This window comes from Mytilus galloprovincialis, chromosome 9 (assembly GCF_965363235.1).
Source record: "Mytilus galloprovincialis chromosome 9, xbMytGall1.hap1.1, whole genome shotgun sequence".
In the NCBI taxonomy this organism is placed as follows: Eukaryota; Metazoa; Mollusca; class Bivalvia; order Mytilida; family Mytilidae; genus Mytilus; species Mytilus galloprovincialis.
The window spans coordinates 72,857,085-72,870,687 of NC_134846.1; the positions used below are offsets into that span (position 1 = coordinate 72,857,085).

Here is a 13,603-nt window from a genome sequence, read left to right on the forward strand (position 1 = left end):
TTAAATAATTTATCTTATGTCCACTCCGAAACCATATTCTTGCTAGATAAACCAGAAAGAAAGCAGGTCTAAAATGCCTACCAATTCATCTGACAAAGGTCAAATGGGAAACAAATATGATGTCATTCTGATCAGTATTTTCTAGGAAAAGTGTACATGTATTAACACATAGTATTAAACATACATGTATATGCCAGGAGCCTCTGGCCTTTGTTAGTCTTGTATTATTTTAATTTTAGTTTCTTGTGTACATTAGGAAATTAGTATGGCGTTCATTGTCACTGAACTAGTATATATTTGTTTAGGGGCCAGCTGAAGGACACCTCCGGGTGCGGGAATTTATCGCTGCATTGAAGACCTGTTGGTGACCTGCTGTTGTTTTTTTTATTTGGTCGGGTTGTTGTCTCTTTGACACATTCCCCATTTCCATTCTCAATTTTATATATATATATGAAAATCTATTAAATGGCCAACTGGAAGTTGGTGTCTGAAAATTTTGAAATGAGGTCAAGGACAATGAACAATAATTTAAAAGCTATAAGGCATCTGTATGCAGGATATAAAATGAGGTATCAAAGTCTTATACTTTCTGAAATATACATCTTAAAACAAACAGCTTAAGTTGTTGCCACTTGATAAGCATCAACTTGTCTCACATAATGTGACTCTACACATGTGAGGCAATACATACATCCAAAAGAAGGATTTTGACAGTTTGGTCCAGATTGGCTCAGTGTACATTTACAATGCACATGACCTATTAATTGTGCTTTATACAGTCACTGATCATATAAAGCTTTGTTTTTGGTGTATATAGTATGCAAACTAGGAACATATGAAGATCATGGACAGACAAATGGATGTTGGCTCGTTGGCAATTATACCACATCTCCTTATTTTTATATAGATGGACAGAAAGATTCCTATAATACCATAAAAAAAACTTTGCTTGCAGAGGGAAACCATAACAATTTATTTCAAGACATGTAAATTTATTTTATATGAAGTAGTTAAATTCAAAGAAAATAAAAATACTATCAATAAAATTAACATCAAATATCATATTAAACAATCATATGTTATAAATAGCAGCATATATAGTATATACATGTATACAAGATCAAATAATAGTAAGAAGTGATAAAAATACAAATACAAAAAAAATGGAAAGCACAATGTTTTAAATCATTAAGAAGAAACTTATCAATTTTATTGAAAAAGTAGCTATACAATTATGGCGATACATACTTAATTGGGAAAAAATACAAAGATCCATTGTCATCACAAGCGTCTGCACAAATATTTGGTAAGACAGGCTTTACTAACCATAAATTTCAAATGATGTTTTCTAGTAGTATTCATTGTTCTTTACTTTATCAAATAAAAATACTATTGTCTGAACTAAAATGATACCCTTTAAGCAAAAAATGGCAGACATAATGAGGAACAATATGATACATGTATATTCTATTGGATATAATTTTGATGAATCTTTATTTATTGATTTGCTTACATTTTTTACAATACCAATGTTTAGCTTTTGGAACAGTTTTCAAAAATACACATGGCAAGTGGTTCCATCCTAGACATGATGAGCACTTAACAACATTAGTGGTCAAATTCAAATCCATAGTGCATGAACCACATTTGTGAAATGAGTTTTCTTTGTTTCTCATAACTACACTCATGACATCAATCATTGCTTCTTTTGTAAAAAACTTTTCAACGATTAATAGGTCTACACTGTCATCAACAAGAGCACTTGAAAAAGCAAGGTCCTGTACTTCATTTTGAAAAACTTTTTCTTTATTCTCAAAAACTGTTTTTCCTTTTTCATCTCCCAGAATCCACTGTAATATTGCTGTAAAAGAAAATAAAACATGTAATATTTTTTTTTAAATGTCATAGAATATCAAAGCCAATATTCTTTATACATTCAAGACATACACTTTATTTCATCTAAAACAAAATATTGCTTTTCATAAACAACATGAAATGCTTCAATAGAAAACTGTGACCAGCTCACATTTTCATTTTTCAAAACTTTAGATAAAAAACATTATTTGGAATATACTTTTAAAGCTTACGTCATTATGAAATTATTTATTACATGTATAGTCACTTGTTGATGTGAGCACACATCTATTTTATGAGACTAGCTTTAACCAGAACCATAATCTGTCAAACTACCTTTAACCAAACACTAATCTCATATTGAATAGACATACAAGTACATTTAAAAAAATAAGTCTAAATATTTTTTTTTTTAAATTACCCTTTCATAATTTGAATTAGAGCAAACATTACCTAATTCTTTTATCCCACTACTTTTCTTGAAGAAAGGCTGAAGGTGATGTCTCTTTGATTTCTTTGTTATACCAATAACGGTTTTCTCACTGCCTTTTGGTCGTCCTTTCCTGGATAACTTTGGTGGATACTTTATGTCACTGAGTACTGAAATATTGTGCAACAATTACTATAACATGTGACAATTTGACTTACAAGTGCTTAGACATAATTAGGAATGTGGTATGATGCCAATGAGACAACTATCTATAATCTAAATGTCACCAATTAATTTTTCAACCAAACATCTTATTTTCAGTCAAAAGGCCACTTCACAATTAGGTTGGTAAATTGAATATGGGGACAGATTTGTTTCATATTTATAAAATATTATAGCACATAAAAAAACTTCATATCTTCTCCTTTTGGTTAAAATCTTCATAAACAGTTTCTAGTTTCTTAATGTATGTAAAACTGTATTTATAACCTCTTAACCTAATACACTGTAACTACAGTCTATGATTTAATAATGAGAGGAGAAATAAATTAATGTTAAGTAAGAGAAGGAAAAGCTAAACAGTTATTTTTGATGGCTCGTGTCAAATTCTTATAAAATTATTACTTACAAGACACATACTTATTTTTGCATTCTTACATTACTTACCAATAGGTTCAAAGTTTTCTGTACCATCATCAGATAAACATGTTTTTCTTACGTTCTCTGTATCTACTTCAAGATGTATTCTCTCTAAAAAAAAAATTCCAGGATTTATATGATGTCTCTTTCTTTAAGATAAAGGTATGTTGAAAATAATTTAAAACACATAAAAACTGAGCTTAATTTTCCCCACACATTGATTTTTCAATTAAAAAAAGTTCATTGTAGTAATCTGTATTTGGTATCATTAATTATTTAACTACATATATTAGAACTCTATGTTTATCAAAAATAAGTTTATTCATTTTTTTAAGCATTAGCTTGTAATAGACACTCTAAAAATATGAAAAGTGCACAAGTACAAACCTTCTGCAATATCAGTTTCCTTGTATTCCAGAACAAATGTTATTATATTGTGTATCAAGCTAGCTACATCAGGTGTTTTAAAACTTATTTCTTTGTACGAGTTGCATAGAAATGTAGCAAATATTGTACGTTGTTTTTCAGTCAACTTTCTTGTTTTATCTATATAATCTTCCACAGCTGAAACTGGGTTTCCAATTTTTGGTAAAGATTTTTTATGTCCACCTCTGATTATGAAGTCTTTAATTTCTTTCTCCATATTTTGTGTTTTGATTAATATTTTCTCAAATTCTTCTTCTGTAAACTTCAACAAATCGTCACCATTTTTTTCAACAAGATTTGAGCCATGACTGGAAATTTCATCTATTCTAGGCTTCTTTGTTTGTTTATTTTTCACCCTGTTAGGATTTGAGGTATCACTATTCTTTCTCTTCATATTTGAATTGGTCTGATTATTCTTTGATGTTTTGCCTAAAAAATAAAAGTCATTAAATTATGGAAGCTCAAACAAACAAATTGTTCACTTTGTAGTATTTTTGCATCTACATGCCCATTGTATTTTTTCAGTTTTATAATTTACATTAATTAGTATTAGAACCCCATGAAAAAATATTCATGCTTGGAAGTTTGTCCTTATACTTGGTTGTGAGGTATATAATAATATATATTCATGAAAGGTTATGTATGAACTAATGTCAATGAGACAGAAACCAACAACAAAAAATACCAGAAGACAAATCAACAAAATTGTATCATAAATCTTATTATATAAATGCACTGATACAGTAATAGTGAAATGTTTAAAATCTAAAAATAAAGATAACATATAAAACAAACTTACCTTCTCCTTTTTTAGAAGATATCAGAGGAGGGGAGTGCTGATCTAAAAAAGTAAAATAATCTCATTTTATGACAAAGAAGCATTCTGTTACTGAATAAAAAGTCACTGCTATGATATATGTAAAAGCCAAGACAGAAAGGAGTTCAAAGTGAAGCTTAAGACCAAATATCAATAACTCAAACTAACAAATACAAGTAGTATCTACTTGATGGTATATTTCAAACAACTCATCCATGGATGGTAAAAGAAGAAAAAGTATTAGGTAAAGCTCAGAAAAATTTTGCACACTAATTTTAAAAAATAAAATTAAAGTTAGACTGGAGACTATGTTTCCTACCTTCTAAGATTCTTATGGTGCTTTCAACAGTTAACCAGCCCTCATATGTGAAATATTGTTTAGCATGGACTTGAGTAGTCAGGTTTAAAATTGATTCTGCATATGGTAGTAAATCTTGCCATATAACTTGAACCTCATCTTCATCGATCTTTGATGAACCTCTTTCTGCTCTTATAACTGCAGCTTTGTCTGCTATTTTGAATAAAAAATCTGAAAATATCAAAATTATCTATTAATACAAAAACAATAGAGTTATTCAGAATGCATTTATTTTAAAAAACAAAAAATTAAGACTAAGATCAACATGAAAGTAATATTTCATAGGATTTCTATTTTTGATTGTTTTTTATTTGTTTTGAATTACAGTAACTATCAAGAATCTTTTAAATGACCATTAGGAATAGTATATCCAATAAAATCATTTTAACAATAATGTCTTAATCCTCAGAGGCAAATAAGTATCATGTTTAACTTGAATTAATTTTCCTTTATATTCAATACCTTGAATGACGGTTGCATCAGGTGCATCTAAATCCCCTTCATTATTTATCCTACTTGTTGAAGGCAAACATATTGGATCTGCTTGTTGTTGCAGTATAACTGTTGTAGAGTTAGTACTTTTACCAGCATATTGTCCATCTTTCCTGCTATAAATTGGATCTGCCTCATGATTATCTGAAAATAATAGCATGCATATATGCATAATTTCATAATGTCGTAGAAGTTAGAAAAGAATTACAGGTTCCAGCCCTGGCGCCAGAGAGGAACTTAGTTATGAATCAAATCTACTCTAACATAGTTAGGTTGATTTTCTAGGCACTTTATTCATAATATATTTGATTTGTTAATTTTCAAATTGATTCATGCCAAGATAGAATGAATGTTGATTGTTGCTATTTTGGACCATGTATATTTATTGTTGCTTGCTTAATGTTCAATGGCAGTTATGAACATTCAGGATGAGAAATTATAGAAGTATAGATGTATGAATAAAATATAGAAAAACTGTTCTGCAGTAGACACTTATCTCATTATATTGGGAGAGGACATCTCTAATGTTGTTATAACTTGTGTTCAATCCCTTTTGTTACTTTTGCAAATAATATGACGTTTAAACATTATATTTGTTAGCAAAAGAAAAAACATGTAGTAACCACTGACAATGAAGCACACCTTTATGATTATTGATATATACCAAAACAGTTTAAAAAAAGTTAAAACCTTGTTCGTGCATATCATTCCCAGAAATTGGTGTACTGCTATCTGCTGTACTGCTATATGCTGTACTGCTATATGCTGTACTGTTATCTGCTGTCCTGTTTGCAAACCCTGGTTGGTCACATCCACTTAAAACATGTAGAATATCTTCACTGATTGAAATATCTAAAAATGAAAATAATAGTACATGTAGCAGTAGGTATTATTTTAGAAAGTTAAATTAAAAACATAAATACCAATATTGCATGAAAATAAAAATTGAAAAAAGCTACCATCAGAACATGGCATTGATCACAGCGATACTTAGTACTATAAAGGAAAACTAAAAATATCTGGTTTTTTTTTAATTTTGAAAAAGATTTATGTTATCAGCTATGCAGTATTAAATGTACATGTAGGGAAAACTTTGAATAATTTTTCTCATTCTGATTGTTATTCTATAAAAAAAAATATAGGCTGTTCTAATAAAAGTACAGATAAATGTACATGTAAAATATATAAACATTTACCTGATATTATACTATTGCCTATTGATCTCCAGCTAGTCAGTAGTTGATTTAACTGCTCTATTCTCTTCTTATATTCTACCATTGATACTTCAGCGCACAGGGATGCAAGCTGGTTTGTTATAACTGATGCTTTTCTGTACTTTTGATGTTCTGACAATGGCCCATTTTTCTCTTTCACAGTAGAACAGATAACATGTCCTTCCACACTTTTGTCTGTTGACAGCAATCTCATTTTTTGTCTATAATAAGAAAGTGTCCATCTCATGCTGCAAAGTGATGCATCAAACAAATCTAGGCCCAAAAATAACCTTGTAACAAGGATATGTTCACAAGGAAGTGACATTGATCTGTTAAATATACAGGAACATTTTTTGTCATTCAATGCAATTTTTCCATAAGAATCCTCATAATACAGAATTCCAGTGTCTTCTTCTGTACTAATTTGCATTTTTTGACACTTTTTGATATTTATCAAAACAAATTTTGCAGCATAATCTGTCAAATAGGTGATGTACTTTTTCTCAGGGGAGTCGTCTTCAAACTGACAAACACGTGCTTTTTGCAGTTCAACTGCTCCTGCAAGGTCCCTTTCATTTCTTAATGTTCTAATGAGAGGTCGAAACTTGTCAAAAAAGTCATCTAGGGTTGCATTGGTACACACAACAGATTTTAACTTCTGGTTAAAGCTTTCTAGTCTGTTATTGGTAGCATTTAAAAAGGTTCCTTCATCTAATTGCATACCTGACACCCATTCTTTTCTAATTCCATGCCAGTTGCTTTTAATGTATCCAATGACTGCTGAAGGACACACCTCTTCTATTTCCTTGTACACCTCCTGATAGTCGTCCTCAGTTCTACTGTAAACAAGTTTCTGGATTAGTTCTAGTGTAGCATTTCTTTGTGAAGAAGTTATTCCCATCTTTTCTACTGTTATTTCACGTCGAAATATTTTCAGTACATGAAATCTACAAATTAGTAGAGAACTATGAGGAAAAACTGATCTGAATGTCTCTCTTTCAATAAAGTCTTTATCAGCCATTATCATTTTCATTTTCTGATATGATGGATTAAATTTTTTGAATAGGTTCCCCATGTGATCAACAAGCTGTTGTTCTTCAGCTGCTAAGAAACAAAGTCCAGCAATTTCTGACTGTCCCATACTGTCTTCAACAAGAAAGACATATAAAGGCATTCTTAGATTATTCACCTTAAATGTAGAATCAATGAAGAGAATTTCTGGGTAATTTTCAAAGTTTTGCAGCATTTCCTTGTCCTGGTAAAACAAACCTTGCAAAACATTATCCTCTGATGCAAACAATTCAACTATTGTTCCTGAAATAAAAATATAACTAGATATAAAACAGTGATATTATGCTGGTATTAAACTGTATATTGACGAAATAAATAAAACTGAAAAATTGGCAGAGTCATCATACATGTATACTGGTACTGTTTCATGTTGTCTTCCTTGATAAGCAAAAAGGTAACAGACATTATCAATCAGTTAACTATGAAAATTAGGCTAAAATTTAGATTTTGAAAAATAAAATGGGTCATGATAATTCAATTAATGTCACTTTTAAATAGTTACCATGGTCAATGAGGAGTTTCTTTACCAAGCTAGCAACATCATGACATTTTGATCTGTTTTTGATAACTGTTTGCAAATTGGTAATATCTTTGAGTGATACTTTTTTCCCAGTCTTCTGTTCAAGATGGTCTCTCAACAGCTTCTTGTTTACTTTGAGAGAGATCAAGGACTCTGCCTCCTTAGTCATTTCCTTTGGAAGTCTTCTTTCTCTTGGCAGTTGTTTAAACAGAGCCTGAAATAAATAAAACCACACCATGTATTTTTACCACCACATTTTCAAACTATTTCTGCATCATACATTGAATGCTATGAGTAAAATCTTATGTTGAACTACTTTAGTGAACTTAAATATATTTCTTTTTTTCTTCGTTCATTCTTTTCTTGTTTTCTTACACCCCTATCCCAGGTAAGGGGAGGGTTGGTATCTTGCTAACATATTTAACCCCATAACATTCAGTAGGTGTGTGCCTGTCCCGAGTCAGGAGCTTGTAATGCAGTTGTTGTTGTTCGTTTATGTGTAATATATTATTTTTTTCATTCATTTTTTTTTTTACATAAATTAGGCCGTCAGATTTTACTCCTTTGAATTGTTTTACATTGTCATTTTGGGGCCTTTTATAGCTGACTATGCAGTATGAACTTCCTCATTGAAGTCCATACAGTGACCTATAGTTGTTAATTTCTGTATCATTTGGTCTTTTGTGGAGAGTTATCTCATTTGCAATCATACCACATCTTTTTAGATATAAACCTAGTCATTTAAGATTGGCATGTACATTATTAGTTCATCAAAAGAAAGTGGATTAACATTAGACTGTAAACAATTGTAACATTTACATGTTTACCTCAGAAGTGTCATGATTATGTCCATTGTTAATAGACTTCAATTCTAGGTAGTGTCCATCACTTGACAACAGGAAACTGATGCTGGATGAGCAATGCTGCCTAAATGTCCTGAAATGATAAGCAGCAAAGGATTAGAAATGATCATGGAAAATATTCATTTGAAATTAAACAATGCATGCAGATCATAGTCGGATCCAGCCATTTTAAAAGGGGGTCCAAACCCAGAGTAAAAAGGGGGGGTCCTCCAACTATATTATCCCATTCAAATGCATTGATCGTAAAAAAAGGGGGGTTCCAACCCCCCTGGATCTGCCAATGCAGATGAGAAGCCCCGCGACACTGTGAATAATTTTTTGCACAGAACCATGCACATTCATGAGGGGGGATAGGAGGGGTCCTGATCCCGAAATCCCGGGCTTAAAAGCACTAAATCCAAAGGTTCCGAAATTAAATAAAGTAAATCCTGAGATCCCGAAATCCGAAATAAAGAATTCCAGGATCATGAAAGGGTCAATCTCGAAATGCCAAGCCGATCCCGGAGTCCTGATAAAGGTCCTACCACCCCCCCCCCCCTCATTCATATTTCATATTTGTAATTCTGTATCTGAATGTATTTTTTACATACAGATGTACACGAAATGAAGAAGTTCATACATTTATAAAGTTCCATAGACTTAATTCTCATATTAAAATGTGCAATACCAAACGTTCCAGCGGGAAAGTTTGAGCACCCCATCCCCCTTTCCTTCTTTTCGTTTGGTATAAAACATGCTTAGTAACATAAAAGTATGCAAAACCATTATGAAAGCTCCATAAAGGGATCGTTTCCTGGGTCCCCTCCTAAATATGCTTTTCCATCTCTCAGAATATGTAAACAACATTATTTTGCTGGCGGATATCGTTAGTTTCTTAAAATCTTTGATCAACTACGGATGCAAACACGTCCTGTTCCGTAAATTTATTTTTGGGGTATTATATGTATGCTTATTTAAGACAAATTTCGAACTATATTCAGGCTTGTTTTTTTTTTGGGGGGGGGGGAGAAAGGGGGGGGGGTAAAATAAGATGAAAATATAAAAATAAAAATTGGTGGGTCTCATTTACCAAGAAAAGTTTTTTTTTAAATCCGATAGCGTTAGATCTTGGTTTTAATAAAAAGTAGGAATTTAAAACCATTAACAATTCTTAAAAAAACCCACTTTAATTACCTTTGATTTGGTCTTTTTCCCGAGGAACAATTTTTATGCGTTTTGCCTCCTTGTATACATGCAAAGGTAATAGAGTAAAACAGCAATTCTGGCTTAATATTCCGTTTTATTCCTCTTTTTCGTGCAGCTGCTATAGTTCTTGAGTCTCTCCGATAAAAATTAGTATTGGTAGCAATTTCGTATTCCCTTATTTTCTTCAAAACATCTTCAAAATCATAAAATCGGTCTCCATTTCTTAAAACATCCATCGCGTACGCGCGTTTGCAATCCGATACTTCATCCGGGGACTTCATCGCCGCATGATACTGCTGCTGATATCAAACCTTCGCGCACGCGCATATTTGATTGCCGGACGAATAGACATTTTTGACTATTTGTCCGGCTAGCCGGACGAATAGACACTCCGAAAATTATAACACTAATTTTACGCAAAAACGTAATGTCCATACTCTCATACTTAATATTGCCATCGGGATCCAGTCTATATTTAGGGGTTTTAGATCTCGAGACACATTTCGGGGTTTTATATCTCGAGACATGTTTCGGGGTTTGGGATCTCGAGACATATTCCGGGGTTTTAGATCTCCAGACATATTTCGGGGTTTTAGATCTCGAGACATATTTCGGGGTTTAAGATCTCGAGACAAATTCCGTGGTTTTAGATCTCGAGACATATTTCGGGGTTTTAGATCTCGAGACATATACCGGGGTTTTAGATCTCGAGACATATTTCGGGGTTTTAGATCTCGAGACATATTTCGGAGTTTAAGATCTCGAGACAAATTCCGTGGTTTTAGATCTCGAGACATATTTCGGGGTTTTAGATCTCGAGACATATACCGGGGTTTTAGATCTCGAGACATATTTCGGGGTTTGGGATCTCGAGACATATACCGGGGTTTTAGATCTCGAGACATATTTCGGGGTTTTAGATCTCGAGACATAATTCGGGGTATGGGATCTCGAGACATATTCCGGGGTTTTAGATCTCGAGACATATTTCGGGGTTTGAGATCTCGAGACATATTTCGGGGTTTTAGATCTCGAGACATATTCCGGGGTTTTAGATCTCGAGACATATTTCGGGGTTTTAGATCTCGAGACATATTCCAGGGTTTTAGATCTCGAGACATATTTCGGGGTTTTAGATCTCGAGACATATTTTGGGGTTTTAGATCTCGAGACATATTTCGGGGTTTGAGATCTCGAGACACCAGTCGTCTGATCTGTATATTATATTATGTTTCCTTCTCCTTTTTTGTGAACTCATTAGTGAGATTGGATTTGCTGTGACTACTATAACGTTATAGTATTCTTATATTCTAACAAAAGATATTCAGAAGATGTGATCGACATTGGACACTGCTGAAACAACAGAAACTTCATACAAGGGCTTACAGTCACCAAAGGGTAGTTGAAAACAAAAAAACCTAAGACATTTTTATATTTGGTGTAAAACAATTTTAAATCCTTATTATCTACGTACGTTCCAAGCAATATGCACCTGGTAACACATCGACTTCTTCACGGAAACACAATCAACATTGTGAAAACTGCTCAAAACTATGATTCCCTCCATGACTTTGTCGATTGCTATGATTGCTATAGAAAAAATGTGCAGCATAGTATCAACAATCTTCTTCAATATAAAAGGGAAGATGTAGTAGTACATGATTGACAACGAGACAACTCTCCATAAGAGACCAAATAAAACAAAAATTAACAACTACAGGTCACTGTACGGCCTTCTACAATTAGCAAAACCCATACCGCATAGTCAGCTATGAGAGGCCCTGAAAAGACAAATGTAAAACAGTTCAAACGAGAAAACTAACGGCCTAATTTATGTACAAAAAATGAACGAAAAAAAAATTGGTAACACATCAACAAACGACAACCACTGAATTACAGGCTCCTGACTTTTGACAGGCACATGCAGACATAATGTGGCGGGGTTAAACATTAAAGCACCAAAATCAGCCCCAATTTTCACAAAATAACCAAACTTCCTTCACAGTAATATTACCAACTAAAATATCATTGTAATGTGTGTTTTTTGAAAACATGTTGTTTTCGGCAAAAATCACGTTCGTGACGTCACAATAGAACCTTAAAAACGCCATGATTTGTAATTATTGCTTAGAATACAAATATTTTCAGTACATTTTACGAGAATTTGTATCCTCCGCAGGGATGTGCCAAAATTTCCTTTAAACTAAATAAGATAAGATAAGATAAGATAAGAATTTTAGTAATCTAATCAAGAACCCATAAAGGGCATCATTTTACAACACAATATGATTGGAAAAAACAAAACAGAAAACTAATACATACTATAACGTTATGAACAGGATCAGAGCCTAACACAACATGTGTTTTATATAACTATTATATTAAATCTTATAACAATAAAATACTAAATTACTTCATATATTTTGTTTACATCTGGATCTTATTTCTAAACCTTTAATAATGTAAACTATAAACGGAACTATAAACAATCAAAATAGTTGCAAAATATTGTGTTTGCACATGCCTGCGGAGGGTATGAATTTTTTGTCAGAAGCGAAATCGTTTCTCTTTTGGAGGCATTGAAAACCTAACGTTTATACCCCTTCCAGATAACCAGACTACTTGCATTTTTTCATGCGATGCAAATTAATATTATGCAACTCAATGTGGATTGTTTTAAAACTATTATTAGTCTTCTAAGAGCATTTTTCATGGTTTATTATTGTTATGATTATGAATAAAAAGAGAGACAAACTTGGGCATGGTTGTCAAACGATGTCCGGTAAAAAGAAAAGAAAAAAAAACATACATAAAATCCAAAAAAAGTATCAATATCGAACTTAATTTTACATTAATCTAATTGATTTGTGACATTTAAAATATTTAGTTTGCCTGATCACATTATATAACATGATAATAGAAAAGTAGTTGCAGAAATTTGAAAAAAGCTGGTTCAGACTATTGAAGACATCTTTTAGGACAACCAAAGCGTCTATACTAGTTACCATTCAGTATTTTAGACCCGATCTACTTGGCTTAAGGTAACACGATACCGAATGGCATATCTCCCGATTTCCACACTTGTTCTTTGAATCGAGTTACATCGAAATATGTAATAAAAAATGGGGATCACCATTTTTGTTTTCTTTATATATTTCATAGGAAAACGTCAAATTTACAAAGGTTTTATGGGAAATGCTTTTTTCGGCTTACCTTTTTAGATTTTCCAATGAATGGCTATGTCTTTATTTAAGAATTGAATGCTGCTTTTTGTAAATTTATTGGGGTGTAAAAGCGTTGACCGAAGTACATTTTGTATGAAGCGCGGAAGCGCTTCATACTAAAAATGTGCGCACGGTCAACGCTTTTACAACCCTATAAAATTACAAAAAGAAGCATTCAATACTTATAATTACATTTTTTTTTAGCTAGAATCAAGAAAACACGATTTTTATCAAGTTTTCATTTAATTTACCTGTGCACTTTATTGTGGGACCTCGTGTCATCATGAATCATAAATGTTATTGTCTAATACAATTGTTTCAGGAATAGCACGAGATGTGCAATTGGCCAATCAGAATAACGTATTATAATGAAACATACATCTAATGTAATTATATAAGGATAAAAACCAAAAAAACTAACATATTAATATCCAGGATTGCATACTGAATCAATACATGTTTAGAAATTCATACATGTTTGTCAACAACCTTGATTTTGAGAAAAGTGGC

General features: G+C 32.3%; 2 protein-coding genes across 2 annotated transcripts; both read right to left on the bottom strand.

The window, feature by feature from the left end:
• Window positions 1–903: 903 nt before the first annotated feature.
• Window positions 904–4,174, bottom strand: LOC143045874 (uncharacterized). Its single transcript, XM_076218694.1, has 5 exons — window positions 4,149–4,174; window positions 3,311–3,778; window positions 2,951–3,034; window positions 2,308–2,454; window positions 904–1,861 (listed from the first exon to the last, which is right to left on the bottom strand). The coding sequence occupies exons 2-5, from the start codon at window positions 3,741–3,743 to the stop codon at window positions 1,494–1,496; spliced, it is 1,032 nt and encodes a 343-aa protein (XP_076074809.1). The 5' UTR covers window positions 3,744–3,778; window positions 4,149–4,174; the 3' UTR covers window positions 904–1,493.
• A 13-nt stretch (window positions 4,175–4,187) lies between these two features.
• On the bottom strand, window positions 4,188–10,143 carry LOC143045875 (zinc finger SWIM domain-containing protein 3-like). The gene is made up of 7 exons (XM_076218695.1): window positions 9,858–10,143; window positions 8,649–8,757; window positions 7,804–8,035; window positions 6,213–7,544; window positions 5,707–5,868; window positions 4,987–5,160; window positions 4,188–4,695 (listed from the first exon to the last, which is right to left on the bottom strand). The coding sequence occupies exons 1-7, from the start codon at window positions 10,103–10,105 to the stop codon at window positions 4,442–4,444; spliced, it is 2,511 nt and encodes an 836-aa protein (XP_076074810.1). The 5' UTR covers window positions 10,106–10,143; the 3' UTR covers window positions 4,188–4,441.
• Between the last annotated feature and the right edge of the window lie 3,460 nt (window positions 10,144–13,603).

Bases quoted from the DNA above. Each gene is read 5' to 3' on its own strand.
- LOC143045874 (XM_076218694.1), bottom strand. From the start codon at position 3,743: ATGAAGAGAAAGAATAGTGATACCTCAAATCCTAACAGGGTGAAAAAT. The intron at 2,455-2,950 runs GTAAGTAATGTA...ACAATATTTCAG, and splicing joins AGAAAACTTTGAACCTATTG to TACTCAGTGACATAAAGTAT. The intron at 1,862-2,307 runs GTAATGTTTGCT...TTTCTTTTACAG, and splicing joins TAGTGGGATAAAAGAATTAG to CAATATTACAGTGGATTCTG.
- LOC143045875 (XM_076218695.1), bottom strand. From the start codon at position 10,105: ATGGATGTTTTAAGAAATGGAGACCGATTTTATGATTTTGAAGATGTT. The intron at 7,545-7,803 runs GTAACTATTTAA...TTTTTATTTCAG, and splicing joins GAAACTCCTCATTGACCATG to GAACAATAGTTGAATTGTTT. The intron at 5,869-6,212 runs GTAAATGTTTAT...TTTCATTTTTAG, and splicing joins AGGCAATAGTATAATATCAG to ATATTTCAATCAGTGAAGAT.